Source organism: Nyctereutes procyonoides, unplaced genomic scaffold (assembly GCF_905146905.1).
Source record: "Nyctereutes procyonoides isolate TBG_1078 unplaced genomic scaffold, NYPRO_anot_genome, whole genome shotgun sequence".
In the NCBI taxonomy this organism is placed as follows: domain Eukaryota; kingdom Metazoa; phylum Chordata; class Mammalia; order Carnivora; family Canidae; genus Nyctereutes; species Nyctereutes procyonoides.
The window spans coordinates 4,939,937-4,955,006 of record NW_026575119.1 but is presented as its reverse complement, the minus strand read 5'-3'; the positions used below and the strand labels follow the sequence as shown (position 1 = coordinate 4,955,006).

The window sequence follows — 15,070 nt, the reverse complement described above, 5'->3', positions numbered from 1 at the left end:
ATTAATGGAAATTTTAGTTAAGATCTTTCAGATATCCAAATTGAACACCAATAAAAAATAAATTTATAAAAAAAGATCTTCCAGATATATTTTTATCCTCTATTAGTACTTTTAAGCATTAAAGGAGTGCATGTATATTAAAGTAAAATTTCAAAATGAGATGACACTTTGGTAATTTTTTTTTTTTTAATTTCAGTGTTTTTGAAGAAACTGACACAGATTTACAAGAGCTTCAGGCCTCTATGGAACAGTTACTTAGGGAACAACCTGGAGAAGAATACAGTGAGGAGGAAGAATCAGTCTTAAAGAACAGTGACATAGAGCAGACTGCAAATGGGACAGATCTGGCAGATGAGGATGACAATCCCAGCAGTGAAAGTGCCCTAAATGAAGAATGGCACTCAGGTACATGGTCATGATCATGGGACTTCTTTTTTTTCAGTTTATACAAATATTTCAAGTAGAGTATATTTTCTGATACCTGATATGAACTATTTCCAAATTTATTTTTTTTTCTATTTCCAAATTTAAATAAAACTGAAGTATGCTTCTGTATCTCTGACTTATATTGATTCTTTTTCTTTTTCCACTGATACCCACAAACATTTGTTCCATTTCTTTCCCATTAAATTTTGGAAATGCTTTTGAAGCACTTTTATAGTTTTACTAAGGATAATAGCCTAGTTTTCTTAGCACTTTATATTTTACAGAGAGCTTCCACATACAGTGGTTAAACAGTAGGATTAAACCTTGACTTTTTTTTTTTTTTGAGAACTGTTCCTTGTTCATAGCATTACCCCTAAGATGCATATAAAATTTGACAATTTTGAGAACTATATTATGTTTATTTTGGAAGAAGAGCTAATGTGAAAACGAACAATTCTTCAGTAACTTCATCTTTTACTAGAATGTTTCCAAGTGTCTTGGACATGTACATGACATGAAACATATATAGCATTTATAATACTTTCTAATAAATGCTTTACTAAAGTTTCATGATATGTAGTATAAGTCATATGTCTCCTGCATGCTTTTTTCATGTTTTACTCAATTTGAATTTTTTATTCCAATCTGGTTTAATGTTTATGTCTATAAAAGAAAAGACTCCCAAAGTAACATTCTTGTTAAGACATTTATATATACATTCATTTCCTACATAAATGGCAATAATTATAATGACAAAACTTTACATTAGAAGTATAAGTGCTCTGTTTCAGTGATATCACTCATCAAAATGAATATTAGTCTGTTAAAGTAAGAATTATTTTATTCATTCTTTTTAGCCATAAAGTATCTTCTTGTTTCTGTTTCTTAGATAACAGTGATGGTGATATTACTAGTGAATGTGAATATGATAGTGTCTTTAACCATTTAGAGGAACTGAGACTTCACCTGGAACAGGAAATAGGCTTTGAAAAATTCTTTGAGGTTTACGAGAAAATAAAAGTAAGTAAAGTGTCAATGAAAACATTTAACTCAGGGGCATCTGCCTGGCCAAGTAGGTAGAGCCTCCGATTCTTAATATCAGGGTCATGAGTTCAAGCCCCACCTTGGATGTGGAGCTTACTTTAAAAAAAAAATTAACTTTGAAATATGCTCTTTTTGAATTACTAGTAAAATATCAGTGAATTTTAGAGGTCAGTAGATTTATTATGAAAAATAAAGTCTCTAGATAAAGCTAATATTCAAATTAATTTATATTTGGAAATTTGATATAGGCTATTCATGAAGATGAAGATGAAAATATTGAAATTTGTTCAACAATAGTTCAGGATATTTTAGGAAATGAACATGAACATCTTTATGCCAAGATTCTTCATTTAGTCATGGCAGATGGAGCCTATCAAGAAGGTAAGATTACCTCAGTCTTTATATTTAAAGTAAATGTGCAAAAAACAGAATGACAAATGTAAATTGCTGAGCTTTTGGTCACATGGTGAAATCTATATTGAAATCATCCCAGTACTTATAAGCAATTATAAAATTAACCATGTCGTCCACGTCTCTACTTAATTCATAAGTAACATTTGAATGAGATTTTTTAAAAAGACTTCTTATCAGACAGCCCTAGAAATTAGAATACTTTCATATCAAGGATGTAGAAGTAAACTTTTAGACGTATATGCTCTAGCAATATGTACAGTTCCTCCTAAGTAATATCAAATGTAATCTCTTTCATTCATAGTAAATGGAGTTCATTTATAGTGATCTGAATGTAAACCATTTTTATATTTGGAAAATATTTATCTATAGAATCACTCAAAATATATTAGAACTTCACTGAAAATTATTAAAGCTAAAAATGGCATTTTCCTTTAAAATAGTCAAGAGCACTAAACATGGAACCAGACCAGTGGTATAGTCCTTTAACTCTGACAAGCTAGTGCTGTGACATTAACTGATTTATTTAAGTTTCAGTTTCCACTGCTATCAAAGGATGATCTCCCTTTTAATGTACCATGAATTGTTTTCAAAGTACTTATCAGGTGCTTCTTATAGCCTCGTACTTTATTACCATGGACATTAAAAGATATCTTTGCTTACATGTTACATTTTTCTTTATAGTAGCTTAGCTTATAGTATGTAGCTTATAGCTTACATCTTTGTTTATAGTTTCTTTGGAAAGTGAGACATAAGTATATGAAAGTGTAAAACTATAATATAAAAACGCATATCCTAAAATACTTTTTAATGCAGTAGGAATTAAAGAAGGGAAGCCTGGACTATGATAAGTGGAAAGAAATGTAGAGCCATAACTTCTCAGAAAACAATGAAAGATAATTAATGTGTATTAGATTTGATATTAAAAGCTTCTTTTTTTTTAAAGATTTTATTTATTTATTCATGAGGACACAGAGACAGAGAGAGAGAGAGAGAGAGAAGCAGAGACATAGGCAGAGGAGAAGCAGGATCCATGCAGGAAGCCCCAATGTGGGACTCAATCCCAGGACTCCAGGATCACGCCCTGAGCCAAAGGCAGATGCTCAACCACTGAGCCATCCAGGCATCCCAATATTAGAAGCTTCTTATTGAAAATAGTCTTTATTGTATAGAAGTGTTGAATTACTCTATTGTGTACCTGAAACTAACATTACACTGTGTTAACTAACTGGAATTTAAATTAAAAAAATAAAATTAGTCCTTGTGATTAGATACTGTGAAGTGTTTAAAATACATAGAGGAAATCATTGAAGGTTTGCAAACTGTGAAAGAACTGACAGATTGAAGATTTTTTATAAAGTTCAGTCTGGTTATAGTATTCTGGGTAACTTAGTACTAAGATTGCAAATAAGATCTGTTTTGAAACTGTAGGTGCATTTGGGCACAAGATGGTGTATACCTCAATTTAGTGTTCATAGGAATGTAGTGTTAATATTCAGTTCAAAAAATATATTCCGGGATGCCTGGGTGGCTCAGTGGTTGGGCGCCTGCCTTTGGCTCAGGTCATGATCCCCGGATCCGGGATCAAGTTCCATGTCAGGCTCCCTGCGAGGAGCCTGCTTCTCCCTCTGCCTACCTCTCTGCCTCTCTCAATCTGTGTCTCTCATAAATAAATAAATAAATCTTTAAAAAAAAATATTCAGTTCAGATAATTCAGAGCCAGGCTTTTAATAAAAATATTTGATATTTTGACTTAATGAAAAATCAAATTTCCTAAACTCAAATTCAAGAATGTCTTTTATTTTGGGAGCAACTTATTATTTTACAGACTCATTTATGTTGACCATAAAGCTCAGCCAAAAAAAAAAAAAATAGTGTTTTTGAATTGGTTAAAAATGTAAGTAAAAATCTTCTAACAACTCTAGTAGTTATCATTAAATCAAAACTAGAAAATCTTCATGTACAGTGAGTGCTCTTACCTTATAGATTCAAAAACTACTGTATCTTCATTAGTATTCTTAACAACATAACTGTCAAAATATTAGGGTCATTAGCAACAAATAATGGATTTAATATAAGCTAGTAATTATATTAATATGTTCTTAATTATGGTTTTCTTTGGTTCGCCTAATAATTAAGATTATCACAAATGGGCAAAAACAGAATAATGTTTCATATTTATGGTGGTGCTGTGAAACCTATTAAAAAAAACTTAAAGGAGCTCCTTTCTAATTTTTTGTTTAACCATAGTTGACACACAATGTTACATTAGTTTCAGTTATACAACATAGGGATTTGACAAATTTATACTTTATGCTATGCTCACCACAAATATAGCTACTGTTACCATACAATGCTATTACAATATTGTTAATTATATTCCTTATACTATGCCTTTTCTTTCCATGATTTGGTCATTGAATTAGAAGCCTGTATCCCCCACTCCTATTCACCCATTTTGCCTGTCCTCTCAACTCCTTCTCCTCTGACAACCATCAGTTTGTTCTCTGTATTTATAAGTCTGATTCTGCTTTTTGTTTCTACATATGAGTGAAATTGTTTTTCTCAGTCTGACTTATTTTACCTAGCAAAATACCTCTACATCCATCTATGCTGTCACAAAGGACACGCTCTCATCCTTTTTTATGGCTGTGTGATATTCCAGCGTGTGTGTGTGTGTGTGCGCGCACACACACATACCAACCATATCATATCCATTCATATATGGATGAACACTTAGGTTGCTTCTTGGCTATTGTTAATAATGCTGCAATAAACATAAAGGGGCATATATCTTTTAGAATTAGTGCTTTCATTTTCTTTGGGTAAACACCCGATAGTGGAATTGTTAGATCATTATGGTATTTCTAAGTTTTTGAGGAGCTTCCATTACTGTTTTCCACAGTTTATTTTCTAAGAAGAGTGTATGAGGTCCTTTTACTCCACATCCTCACCAACACTTGTTAATTCTTATCTTTTTGATACTAACCATTCTGACTTATGTAAGGTTATATCCCATTATGGTTTTTATTTGCATTTCTCTGAGGATTAGTGACATTGAGCATCTTCATATGCCTGTCAGCCATCTATATGTCTTTGTGTAAAAAGGTCTATTTGGGTTCTCTGCCCATTTTTTTAAATCAGATTGTATGGGGTTTTTTTGGTGTGGGATTGTGTAAGTTGTTTATATATTTTGGGTATTAACCCTTTACCAGGTATATAACTTGAAAATATCTTCTCCCATTCAGTAGGTTGCCTTTTTATTTTGTTGATGGTACCCTCTATTGTGCAAAAGCTTTTTATTTTAATGGAGTACCAACGGTTCATTTTTGCTTCTGTTTCCCTTGTCTGAAGAGACAATTCTGGAAAGATGGTACTATGGCTGATACCAGAGAAATTAGTAGGTTTTCTTTTTTTTTTTTTTTAAGATTTTATTTATTTATAGAGACAGAGAGGCAGAGACACAGGCAGAGGGAGAAGCAGGCCCCATGCAGAGAGCCCTATACGGGACTCGATCCAGGGTCTCCAGGATCACGCCCTGGGCTGCAGGCAGCACTAAACCGCTGTGCCACCGGGGCTGCCCAGTAGGTTTTCTTCTAGATTTTTATGGTTTCCAGTCTCACATTAGGGTCTTTAATTTTTGCTGTTAGGTGTTAGGACATGGTCCAGTTTCATTCTTTTATAAAATGTAGCTGGCCAATTTTCCCACCTGCATTTATTGAAGAGACTTTTTCCCCATTGTATATTCTTGCCTCCATTTTCATAGATTAATTTACCATATAATTAAAAGTTTATTTCTGGGCTCTCTGTTTTCTTTCTTTTTTTTTTTCTTTTAAACATTTTAATTTTTTTTTATTTATTTATGATAGTCACACACAGAGAGAGAGAGAGAGGCAGAGACATAGGCAGAGGGAGAAGCAGGCTCCATGCACTGGGAGCCTGATGTGGGATTCGATCCCGGGTCTCCAGGATTGCGCCCTGGGCCAAAGGCAGGCGCTAAACCGCTGCGCCACCCAGGGATCCCTCTCTGTTTTCTTCCATTGATTTATATGTCTATTTTTCTGCCAGTATCATATGGTTTTGATTACTACAACTTTGTAGTATATCTTGAAATCTGGGATTTTGATACCCTCAGCTTTGTTTTTCTTAAGATTCCTTTGGTTATTTGGGTTCTTTTGTGGTTGCATACAAATTTGAGTATTCTAGTTTTATAAAAATGCTCTTGGTATTTTGATAGGGATTGCATTGAATTTGTATATTGCTTTGAGTAATACAGACATTTTGACAATATTAATTCTTCTAATCCATGAGCATGGAGTAGCTTTCCATTTGTTTGTGTCAGCTTCAATTTCTTTCATTGGTGTTTTATAGTTTTCAGAATACAAGTCTGACACCTCTTTGGTTTATTCCTATGTATTTTATTCTTTTTGGTACAATTGTAAATGGAGTTGTTTTCTTAAATTCTCTTTCTGCTACATCATTATTCCTGTATACAAATGCTACTGATTTCAGGGTATTAATTTTATATCAAGACTTTATTGAATTATTTATTTTGTATAGTAGGTTTTTGGTGGAGCCTTCAGGGTTTTCTTTGTATACTCTCATGTCATTTGCAAATAGTGACAGTTTAACTTCTTTACCAATTTGAATGCCTGTTATACCTCTTATTTATTTTTCTTATCTAATTATTGTGGCTAGAACTTTGAGTATTATGTTGAATAATAATGGCAAGAGTGAACATAACTTTTCTGATTTTGGAAGAAAAGCTCCCAGTTTTTCACAATTGAATATGATGTTAGCTATGGGTTTTTCATATATGGTCTGTATTATGTTGAGGTATGTTCCCTCTAAACCTATTTTGTTGAGAATATTTTATCATGAATGAATGTTGAATTTTATAAAATAGTTTTTCTGCATCTATTGATCATATGATTTTTATCCTTTGTTTTGGTAATGTAGCGTATCACATTGATTTGTGAATATTGAACTATCCTTGCATCTCTGGAATAAATCCCACTTGATCATGGTAAATGATCCTTTGAATGTACTGTTGAATGCAGTTAGCTAATATTTTGTTGAGAATTTTTACATCTGTGTTCATCAGGGATATTGGCCTGTGGTTTTTTTTTTTCTTTTTGTGATATCTGTCTAGTTTTGGTGTAAGGGTAATACTAGCCTTGTAGAATGTATTTGGAAGCTTTCCTTTTCCTTCTATTTTTGGAATAGTTTGAAGAGTATAGGTATTCTTTAAATGTTTGGTAGAATTCACCTGTGAATCCATCTGGTTCTGGACTTTTATTTTTTTATTATCAATTCAATTTATTTACTAGTAATCTGTTCAGATTTTCTATTTATTCCTTATTCAGTTTCAGAAAATTATATTTTTCTAGGGATTATCCATTTCATCTAGTTGTCTAATTTGTTGGCATATAATTTTTCAAACCATTCTCCTATAATCCTTTGTATTTCTGTGTTGTCAGTTGTTGCTTCTCATTCTTTTCTGGTTTTATTAATTTGGGTCCTTTCTCGTTTTTCTTAGGGAGTCTCACTAAGAGTTTATCAATTTTGTTTATCTTTACAAAGAACCAGCTCTTGGTTTCATGGATTTTTTTTTCCTGTTGTATTTTAAGTCTCTTAAAAAAAGAATTTATTATCTTTCTTCTACTCACCTTGGGCTTTGTTCTTTTTCTGGTACTTTTAGGTGTAAGGTTAAATTGTTTAACTTAAGCTTTTTCTTGTTTCTTGACATAGGCTTCTGTCGCTTTATTTTCCTCTTTAGAACTGCTTTTGCTGTGTCCCAGAGATTTTGGACCATTGTGTTTTCATTTTCATTTGTCTCCTTGTATTTTTTGGTTTCTTCTTTGTTTCATTAACCCATTGTTTGTTTAGTATCATGGTGTTTAGTCTCCATGTGTTTGTTTTTTTTCCAGTTTTTATCTTGTGATTTATTTCTAGTTTCATACTCTTGTGGGTCAGAAAAAATGCTTGCTATGATTTCAGTTTTTATAAATTTACTAAGGGTTGTTTTGTGGTCAGATATGATCTATTCTGGGGAATGTTCCTTGTGCACTTGAAAAGAATGTGTATTCTGTTGTTTTGAGATGGAATGTTCTGTATATCTGTTATGGCCACCTGATTTAATGTGTCATTCAAAGATACTCTTTCCTTTGGATTTCCTGCCTGGATGATCTAGCCATTGATGTAAGTGGAGAGTTAACTATTATATTACCAACAGCTTCTCTGTGTTCACTGATATTTGCATTATGTATTTAAGGTGCTCCAGTATTGGGTACCTAGATGTTTACTATTGTTATATCCTCTTGTTGGATTGATCCCTTATGTAATTGATACCCATTATGTAAATGCCCTTTTTGTCTCTTGTTGCAGTCTTTAATTTATTTATTTATTTATTTATTTATTTATTTATTTATTTATTTATTTATTTATTTTGCAGTCTTTGTTTTGAAGTCCATTTTGTCTAATATGAAGTATTGCTACCAAAGCCTTTTTCCCCCCTGCTTCCATTTGCTTGATAAATGTTTTTCCATCCTTTTACTTTCAGTCTATATGTGTCTTTAGATCTGAGGTAAATCTCATGTAGGCAGCATATAGATGAGTTGTGGGGTTTTTTGGTCCATTCCATCACCCTATGTCTTTTGATTAGACCATTTAAGTTACTTGCATTTAAAGTAATTAATTGATATTGATGTACTTATTGCCATTCTGTTGTTTTCTGATTGTTTTTGTAGTTCTCTGTTCCCTTCTCTTGCTCTCTTTTTTTGTGATTGATGAATTTCTGTGTTTCGCCTTTTTTTCTCTTTATTTTTTGTGTATCCATTACAGGTTTTGGGTTTGTGGTTACCATGAGGATCATATATAACATCCTAAGTATATGGCAGTCTATATTAATTTGATGGTAATTTAATTTCAAACATATTCTTAAAAAACTTTTTCCCCACTTCTCCACATTTTATGTGCATGCTGTCATATTGTATGTCTTTTTCATTATTTTCTTATGTCTAATTATAGCTATTTCTTTTCAACTTGAAGAATTGCCTTTAACATTTCTTATAAAGCTGGTTTAGTAGTAATAAATTCCTTTATCTTTTTTTTTTTTTTTTTGTCTAGGAAACTCTCTCTTTCCCTCAAATATGAAGCATAATCTTGCCAGGTAGAGTATTCTTTGTTGTAGGTTTTTTCCTTTCAGCACTTTGAATATATTATGCTACATTCTCTGGCTTGCAAAATTTCTGCTGATAAATCAACTGGGAACCTTACTGGTTTTCCCTTGTAGGTAACTTTTTTGTTTCTCTCTTGCTGCCATTAAAATTCTTTTTTTCATCCTTAACCTTTGACAATTCAAGTATTATGTGTTCTGGTGTGGACCTCCTTGAACTCCCTGTGCTTCTTGGACCTGAATGTCTATTTCCTTTCCCAGGTTAGGGAAGTTTTTAGCTATTATTTCTTCACATAAGTTTTCTACCTCTCTCTCTTTCTTTTTCTTTTTCTTCTTCTCCTTCTCCTCTTCTTTCTTTTTTCTTCTTTCTTCTGGGACCCCTATCAAATGACTGTTTGCTTGATGTTATCTAAGAGATGCCTAAATCTATCCTCATTTAAAATAAATTTTTTTTTCTCTCTTTGCTGTTCAGCTTGGGTGCTTGCCATTACCCTGTCTTACTGATTACTGATATGTTCTTCTGCATCAACTAATCTGTTGATTTTTAAGCGATCTGTTTTTCTTTAAAGAAGTATTAAAGGACTATAACATCACTTTGAGGGGAAAATGTCAGAACTTATATATCAAAATAAATAATAGTTTCTTCAAAGTAAGGTTATGATTTATTCTAATGAAGATGCTCCATTACACAAAATATCTTGGAACTTTTGGAATTTCTCTCACAGCTTATATACAGGTTCTTTTGATGGTCTGTCTTTGTATGAGTCTTTATTCTGGGTACATTTCGTTTTTTTGGACAAGTTTAAAGTTTCTTGAAGTCAAGTTTAGTGAATGAAATGGGAATCAAGATAAATAATTTGTGGTCTTTTAGTTTTAAGGTATCTTACCATGAATTAATGAGCCTAATTTTTAAAGTGAATTTGTAAACTGAATCAAGAATTCTGTTCTAGAATATCTGCCAAAATTAATCTGATTACTTTAAAGGTATGATTTGTATGCTAAAGTGATTTGAGGATTTGAAATGTTTAAAATGTTGCTTAATTTTAGCAATATAAATTTCCGTAAGTTTTATTTATATTCTACCTTGTCAAAAGTTTAACATTTCACTTAAAAATATACACAGTACAAGGTAAAATTAATTTTAAAAAAATGCTTGGGAAAGTCAGCATATCAGGCAAATGAGCATAAGTAATGATTATAAGCCAAGAATGAGGTGAGAATACAAAGTTAATATTCAAAAGGTCTCTACATTTTGTGAGAATAGGTCATAAATTTGGTGCTTATCTTTCTAGCAAAACAGGAAACCTAATTAATTACATGAGTCACTGCTCTTGAGACAAAACATGTCACTCAGAAGACAGCTATTTTTGGTATTAAAACAGAGGAACAATTTTCCCATGATTCTTAAAAGGAGGACACAATCATATAGTGTCCCTCAAATTTTAATAACATATGGATCCCTTTAAAGGGGAAAATTGTTTTTAGACTTGAAGAATCTAAGTCCATAGGCTTCAGTAAAAAACTCAAGTCTTAGTCTTTCAAAATATGTCAGTTGTAAATTACTACTATAAAACAGATGTTTTTCCTCTAAATTTTGAAATACTATATTTGTTTTCAAAATTAATATATAAAATATAAACATTGGTACTTGAGTATTTTTTATTTTATTGAGATCTTAGACTGTTTTATAAAACAGTGCTATTATGGACTAAAAATTATCTTCAGTAAATTTTACAATATTTGGATTTCATAGGCGTCTTTCTTATAATATGACATGGTGTAATTTAATGGCATGAAGCCAGAGAATGACTCCACTTAAGTAAACCTATGAAGAATACCAAACTAGTTATATTCATATTCAGACTGTTTATCCTTTGGGCAGTTTTCCATAAGTATTATTTCAATACTGCTTTTTGTAAGTAATTAACAATGTGCTTGGAATTAACAATATTTGCTTGACAAATATTTGGAAAACCTTTAGTTGGTATTGCTCTTTAAGTAGAGAACTGTAAGAGTTAACTGAGCCATGAGGAAAAAGCCACATGTTTTTGGATAACTGAGTGGCTTCAAAAGAATACATGCCTACAAGAAGGCTACCTCTCCTACAAAAATCAGGCTTGGTGTATATAGTCCTCAAGAAGTGATAATGAGGAGAGACTTTAACATTACAGCATAGGAAGATCCTAAGCTTACCTCCTCCTGCAGTCACAACAAATGCACAACTGCATATAGAATAATTCCTTCTGAAGGAAGGGTACCTAGAAAGTGGATGAATGAAGCTGCCATAAAAAAGGACAGCACTGAGATAGATAGAAGAGGAAGAAATATGATCTCACTACAGAAAAAACCCACACCCCAGGCACAGCACTTCATGGTCAGGAGGGATCTCAAAGGTACAGAACTTTTCCCCAAGTAATGATTGATTCGAGCTCCACATCAGGCACCCCAGCCCTTAGATCCTGCATAGGAGATACAAGTTCCCCAACACCTGCCTTTGGAAGTCAGCATAGAGCTATAGAAAGGAAAACCTATGTTTGAAAGACCTTGAATGCAGACTGATTCAACCCAGAAATTAGCACAAAACATGAGATAAAAAGCACATAAACCATAAATGAAGAACGCTTACTGATCTTAGAGCAACTGCTGGATTTTCCAGGGACAGAGACACTGACAGCATCCATTTTTACTACCTTGTTCTGCCATGCTGATCCTAGGACTGGCAGGAGCCATTATGGAACCCTTCCTATAGACAGCTAACGCCACGGTTTCATGAACCATTCAGAGCTCTGTGCAGCCCTGCATCTCAGCTGGACCTCACTGCTATGTGGGCCAGAGACAAACCCCTCCCACCAGTGTATCCACAGCAGTAAGGTCTCACCACAGCAGGAGGATACATGCAGCCCACACAGGGCCTCCTTGGAAGCAGGGGTAGGTGGAGGCTTGGGTGGGGATGGGGGATTGTGCTTCTGGGCTGCACAGAATATCTCCTACATAAAGCTTTCCTTCAGACTAAGAAGTATACCTAAACACCTAATACATAGAATCAGATAGGCAAAATGAGGAGTTGGGGGACTATGTCCCAATAAAAGAATAAGACAAAAACCTCAGAAAAAGAACTGAAAAAAAATGAACATAAACAATCTATCTGATAAAGAGTACAGCATAATAGTCATAAAAATGCTGACTGAACTTGAGGGAAGAATGGATGAACACAATGAGAATTTCAAGAAAGAGACAGAAACTAAAGTACCAATCAGAGAGAAAGAATACATTAACAGAAATGAAAAACATGCTAGAGAGAATAAATAGCAGAGTAGATGATACTCAGAACAGATCAGTGAACTATAAGACAGGGTATTAGAAATCACCCAAACTGAACAGCAAGAAGAAAAGGAAAATAGTTTAAGGAACCTCTACAACATCAAGCACTGTAATATTGCATTATAGGGGACTCAGAAGGAGAGAGAGAGGGTCAGAAAATTTATTGGAGGGAATAATAGCCAAAAACATCCCTAGCCTGGGGAAACACATCTAGATCCAGGAAACACAGAGAGTCCCAAACAAGATCACAAAGAGATCCACACCAAGATCCATAATAATTAAAATGTCAAAAATGAAAAATAAGGAGAAAATATTTAAAGAAGCAAGAGAAAAAAGTTACATTTAGGGGAACCCTCATAGACTATCAGGTGATTTTTCAGCAGAAACTCTATAGGCCAGAAGAGAGTTGCAGGACATATTCAAAGTGCTAAAAGGAAAAAAATTAACAACCAGAAATACTGTAACAGAGATATTAGTATTCAGAATTGAAGGGGAGATATAAAGTTTCCCAGACAAACTAAATCAGACAGTACTAAATCAGCTTTACAAAGAAATATATTTTTTAAATATTTTATTTATTCATGAGAGACATAGGCAGAGGGAGAAACAGGCTCCCTATAGAAGCCTGATGCGGGACTCCATCCCAGGACCCTGTGATCGCAACCTGAGCCAAATGCAGATGCTTAACCATGAGCCACCCAGGTGACCCCCAAAGAAATATTAAAGGGTCTTTTTTAAGCAGAAAAGAAAAGGTAGGCCATAACTAGGAATAAGAAATTATATAAAAGAAAAATATCACATGGATAGAGGCAAACATATAGAAAAGGTAGCTAATCAGTGACTTAGCTAGTTTGAGAATTAAGACAAAATTAATCAAATCAACTAAATTTATAATTACTTATGGGCTACACTAAAGAAAAAGGTGTAAAATAAAATATGACATAAAAAGCTTAAACATGGTGTAGGGGGAGTAAAAATGTAGTGCTTTTATAATACATTCAAAATTAAATACCCACCAATTTAAAATAGACTGAAATATACATAAGTTATTATATATGAACCTCACAGTAACCACAAACCAAAAACCTGTAATACATACACAAAAAAATAGAGAGGGCACCAAACTTAACTCTAAGGAAAATTATCAAATCAAAGAGAAGAGAGCAAGAGAAGAAAGGAACAAAGAAGAACTACAGAAACAAGAAAAGAACAAAATGATAATAAACATATACCTATATATAATTTTTTTACCTATATATAATTGCTTTAAATGTAAGTAGACTAAATTCTCCACTCAAAAGACATAGGGTGGCTAAATGTATATTAAAAAAAAAAATCCCATCTGTATGCTGTCTACCAGAGACTCACTTCAGATCTTAAGACACACACAGACTGAAGGTGAAGGGATAGAAAAAGATACTACAAATAGAAATGAAAAGAAAGTTGAGGTAGTAGTACTTTTCAAATTAAATAGACTTTAAAACAAAGACTACAAGAAGAGACAAAGAAGGGCCCTACATAATGATAAAGGGATCCATCAAACAAGAAGATAACAACACTTGTAAATATGTATGCACCTAGCATAAGAGCACCGAAATACATAAAGCAAATATTAGCATGCAAAAGGGAAAATTGGCACTAGTACAATAATAGTAGGTACTTTTAAGATCCCACTTATGTCAATGGTTAGATCATCCAGACAGAAAATTAATAAGGAAATACTCTTGAACAACATACTAGACCAGATGGACTTCATAGATACGTACAGAACATTCTATCCAAAAACAGAACATTTTTCTCAAGTCCACATGAACATTCTCCAGAATAGATCATATGTTAGAACACAGAAAGTCTCAGTAAATTTAAGAAGATTGAAATCATATCAAACAACTTTTTCTAATCACAGTGGTATGAAACTGGAAACCAATTACAAGAAGGAAACTGGAAAAAAAAACACATACTTGTGGAGATGCCAACATGTTACTAAACCAATGGATCAATGAAGAAGTGATAGAGGAAATCAGAAAATACCTTGAGACAAATGGAAAAAAAAACCCATAATGCTCTAAAATCTATAGGAGGAAGCAAAAGCAATTAAAAAAGGAGGGTTATAGCAATACATGCCCATTTCAAGAAACAAGAAAAAGCTTAAATAAACAATTTAACCTTATACCTAAAGGAACTAGAAAAAGAGGAACAAATAAAGCCCAGTGTTAGTAAAGAAATAATAAACATCACACAGAGGAAATAAAGTAGAGACTAAACAATAGAAAAGGTTAATGAAACTAAGAGTTGGTTATTTGAAGAGATAAAGTTGATAAATCTTTTAGCAAGACTCATCAAGAAAAAAAGAGAGGACTCAAAATCAGAGAAGTTACAATCAATACCACAGAAATACAAAGGATCATAAAAGACTATTACAAACAGGCAGATTCACAGGTAAATCAGGCAAATTCACAGGTAATTCTACCAAACATTTTTTTTTAGAAGTTAGTATCTATCATTCTTAAACTATTCCAGATTATTGAAGAGGGAAGAATGAGTCCAAGCTTTTTTCTATGAGGCCAGCATTACCCTGAGACCTAAATCATAGAAAGACACTACAAAAAAATGAAAGAAAATTATAGGCCAGTATCCCTGGTGAACATAGATGCAAATCCTTAACAAAATATTAGGAAATTAATTCAACAA

At 33.0% G+C, this 15,070-nt stretch overlaps 1 protein-coding gene across 5 annotated transcripts in view; it reads left to right on the top strand.

Moving 5' to 3' along the window:
* Positions 1-15,070, top strand: part of NEK1 (NIMA related kinase 1) — a 207,060-nt gene that overhangs the window by 186,028 nt on the left and 5,962 nt on the right. For 4 of the 5 annotated variants that reach the window (XM_055334525.1, XM_055334524.1, XM_055334521.1 and 1 more), the window contains 4 exons: positions 197-405; positions 1,316-1,446; positions 1,719-1,851; positions 9,010-9,052. In XM_055334525.1, coding sequence (XP_055190500.1) covers positions 197-405; positions 1,316-1,446; positions 1,719-1,851; positions 9,010-9,052 — 516 coding nt within the window. The remainder of the gene's footprint in view (positions 1-196; positions 406-1,315; positions 1,447-1,718; positions 1,852-9,009; positions 9,053-15,070) is intronic. The other variant, XM_055334523.1, reaches the window with a different exon arrangement.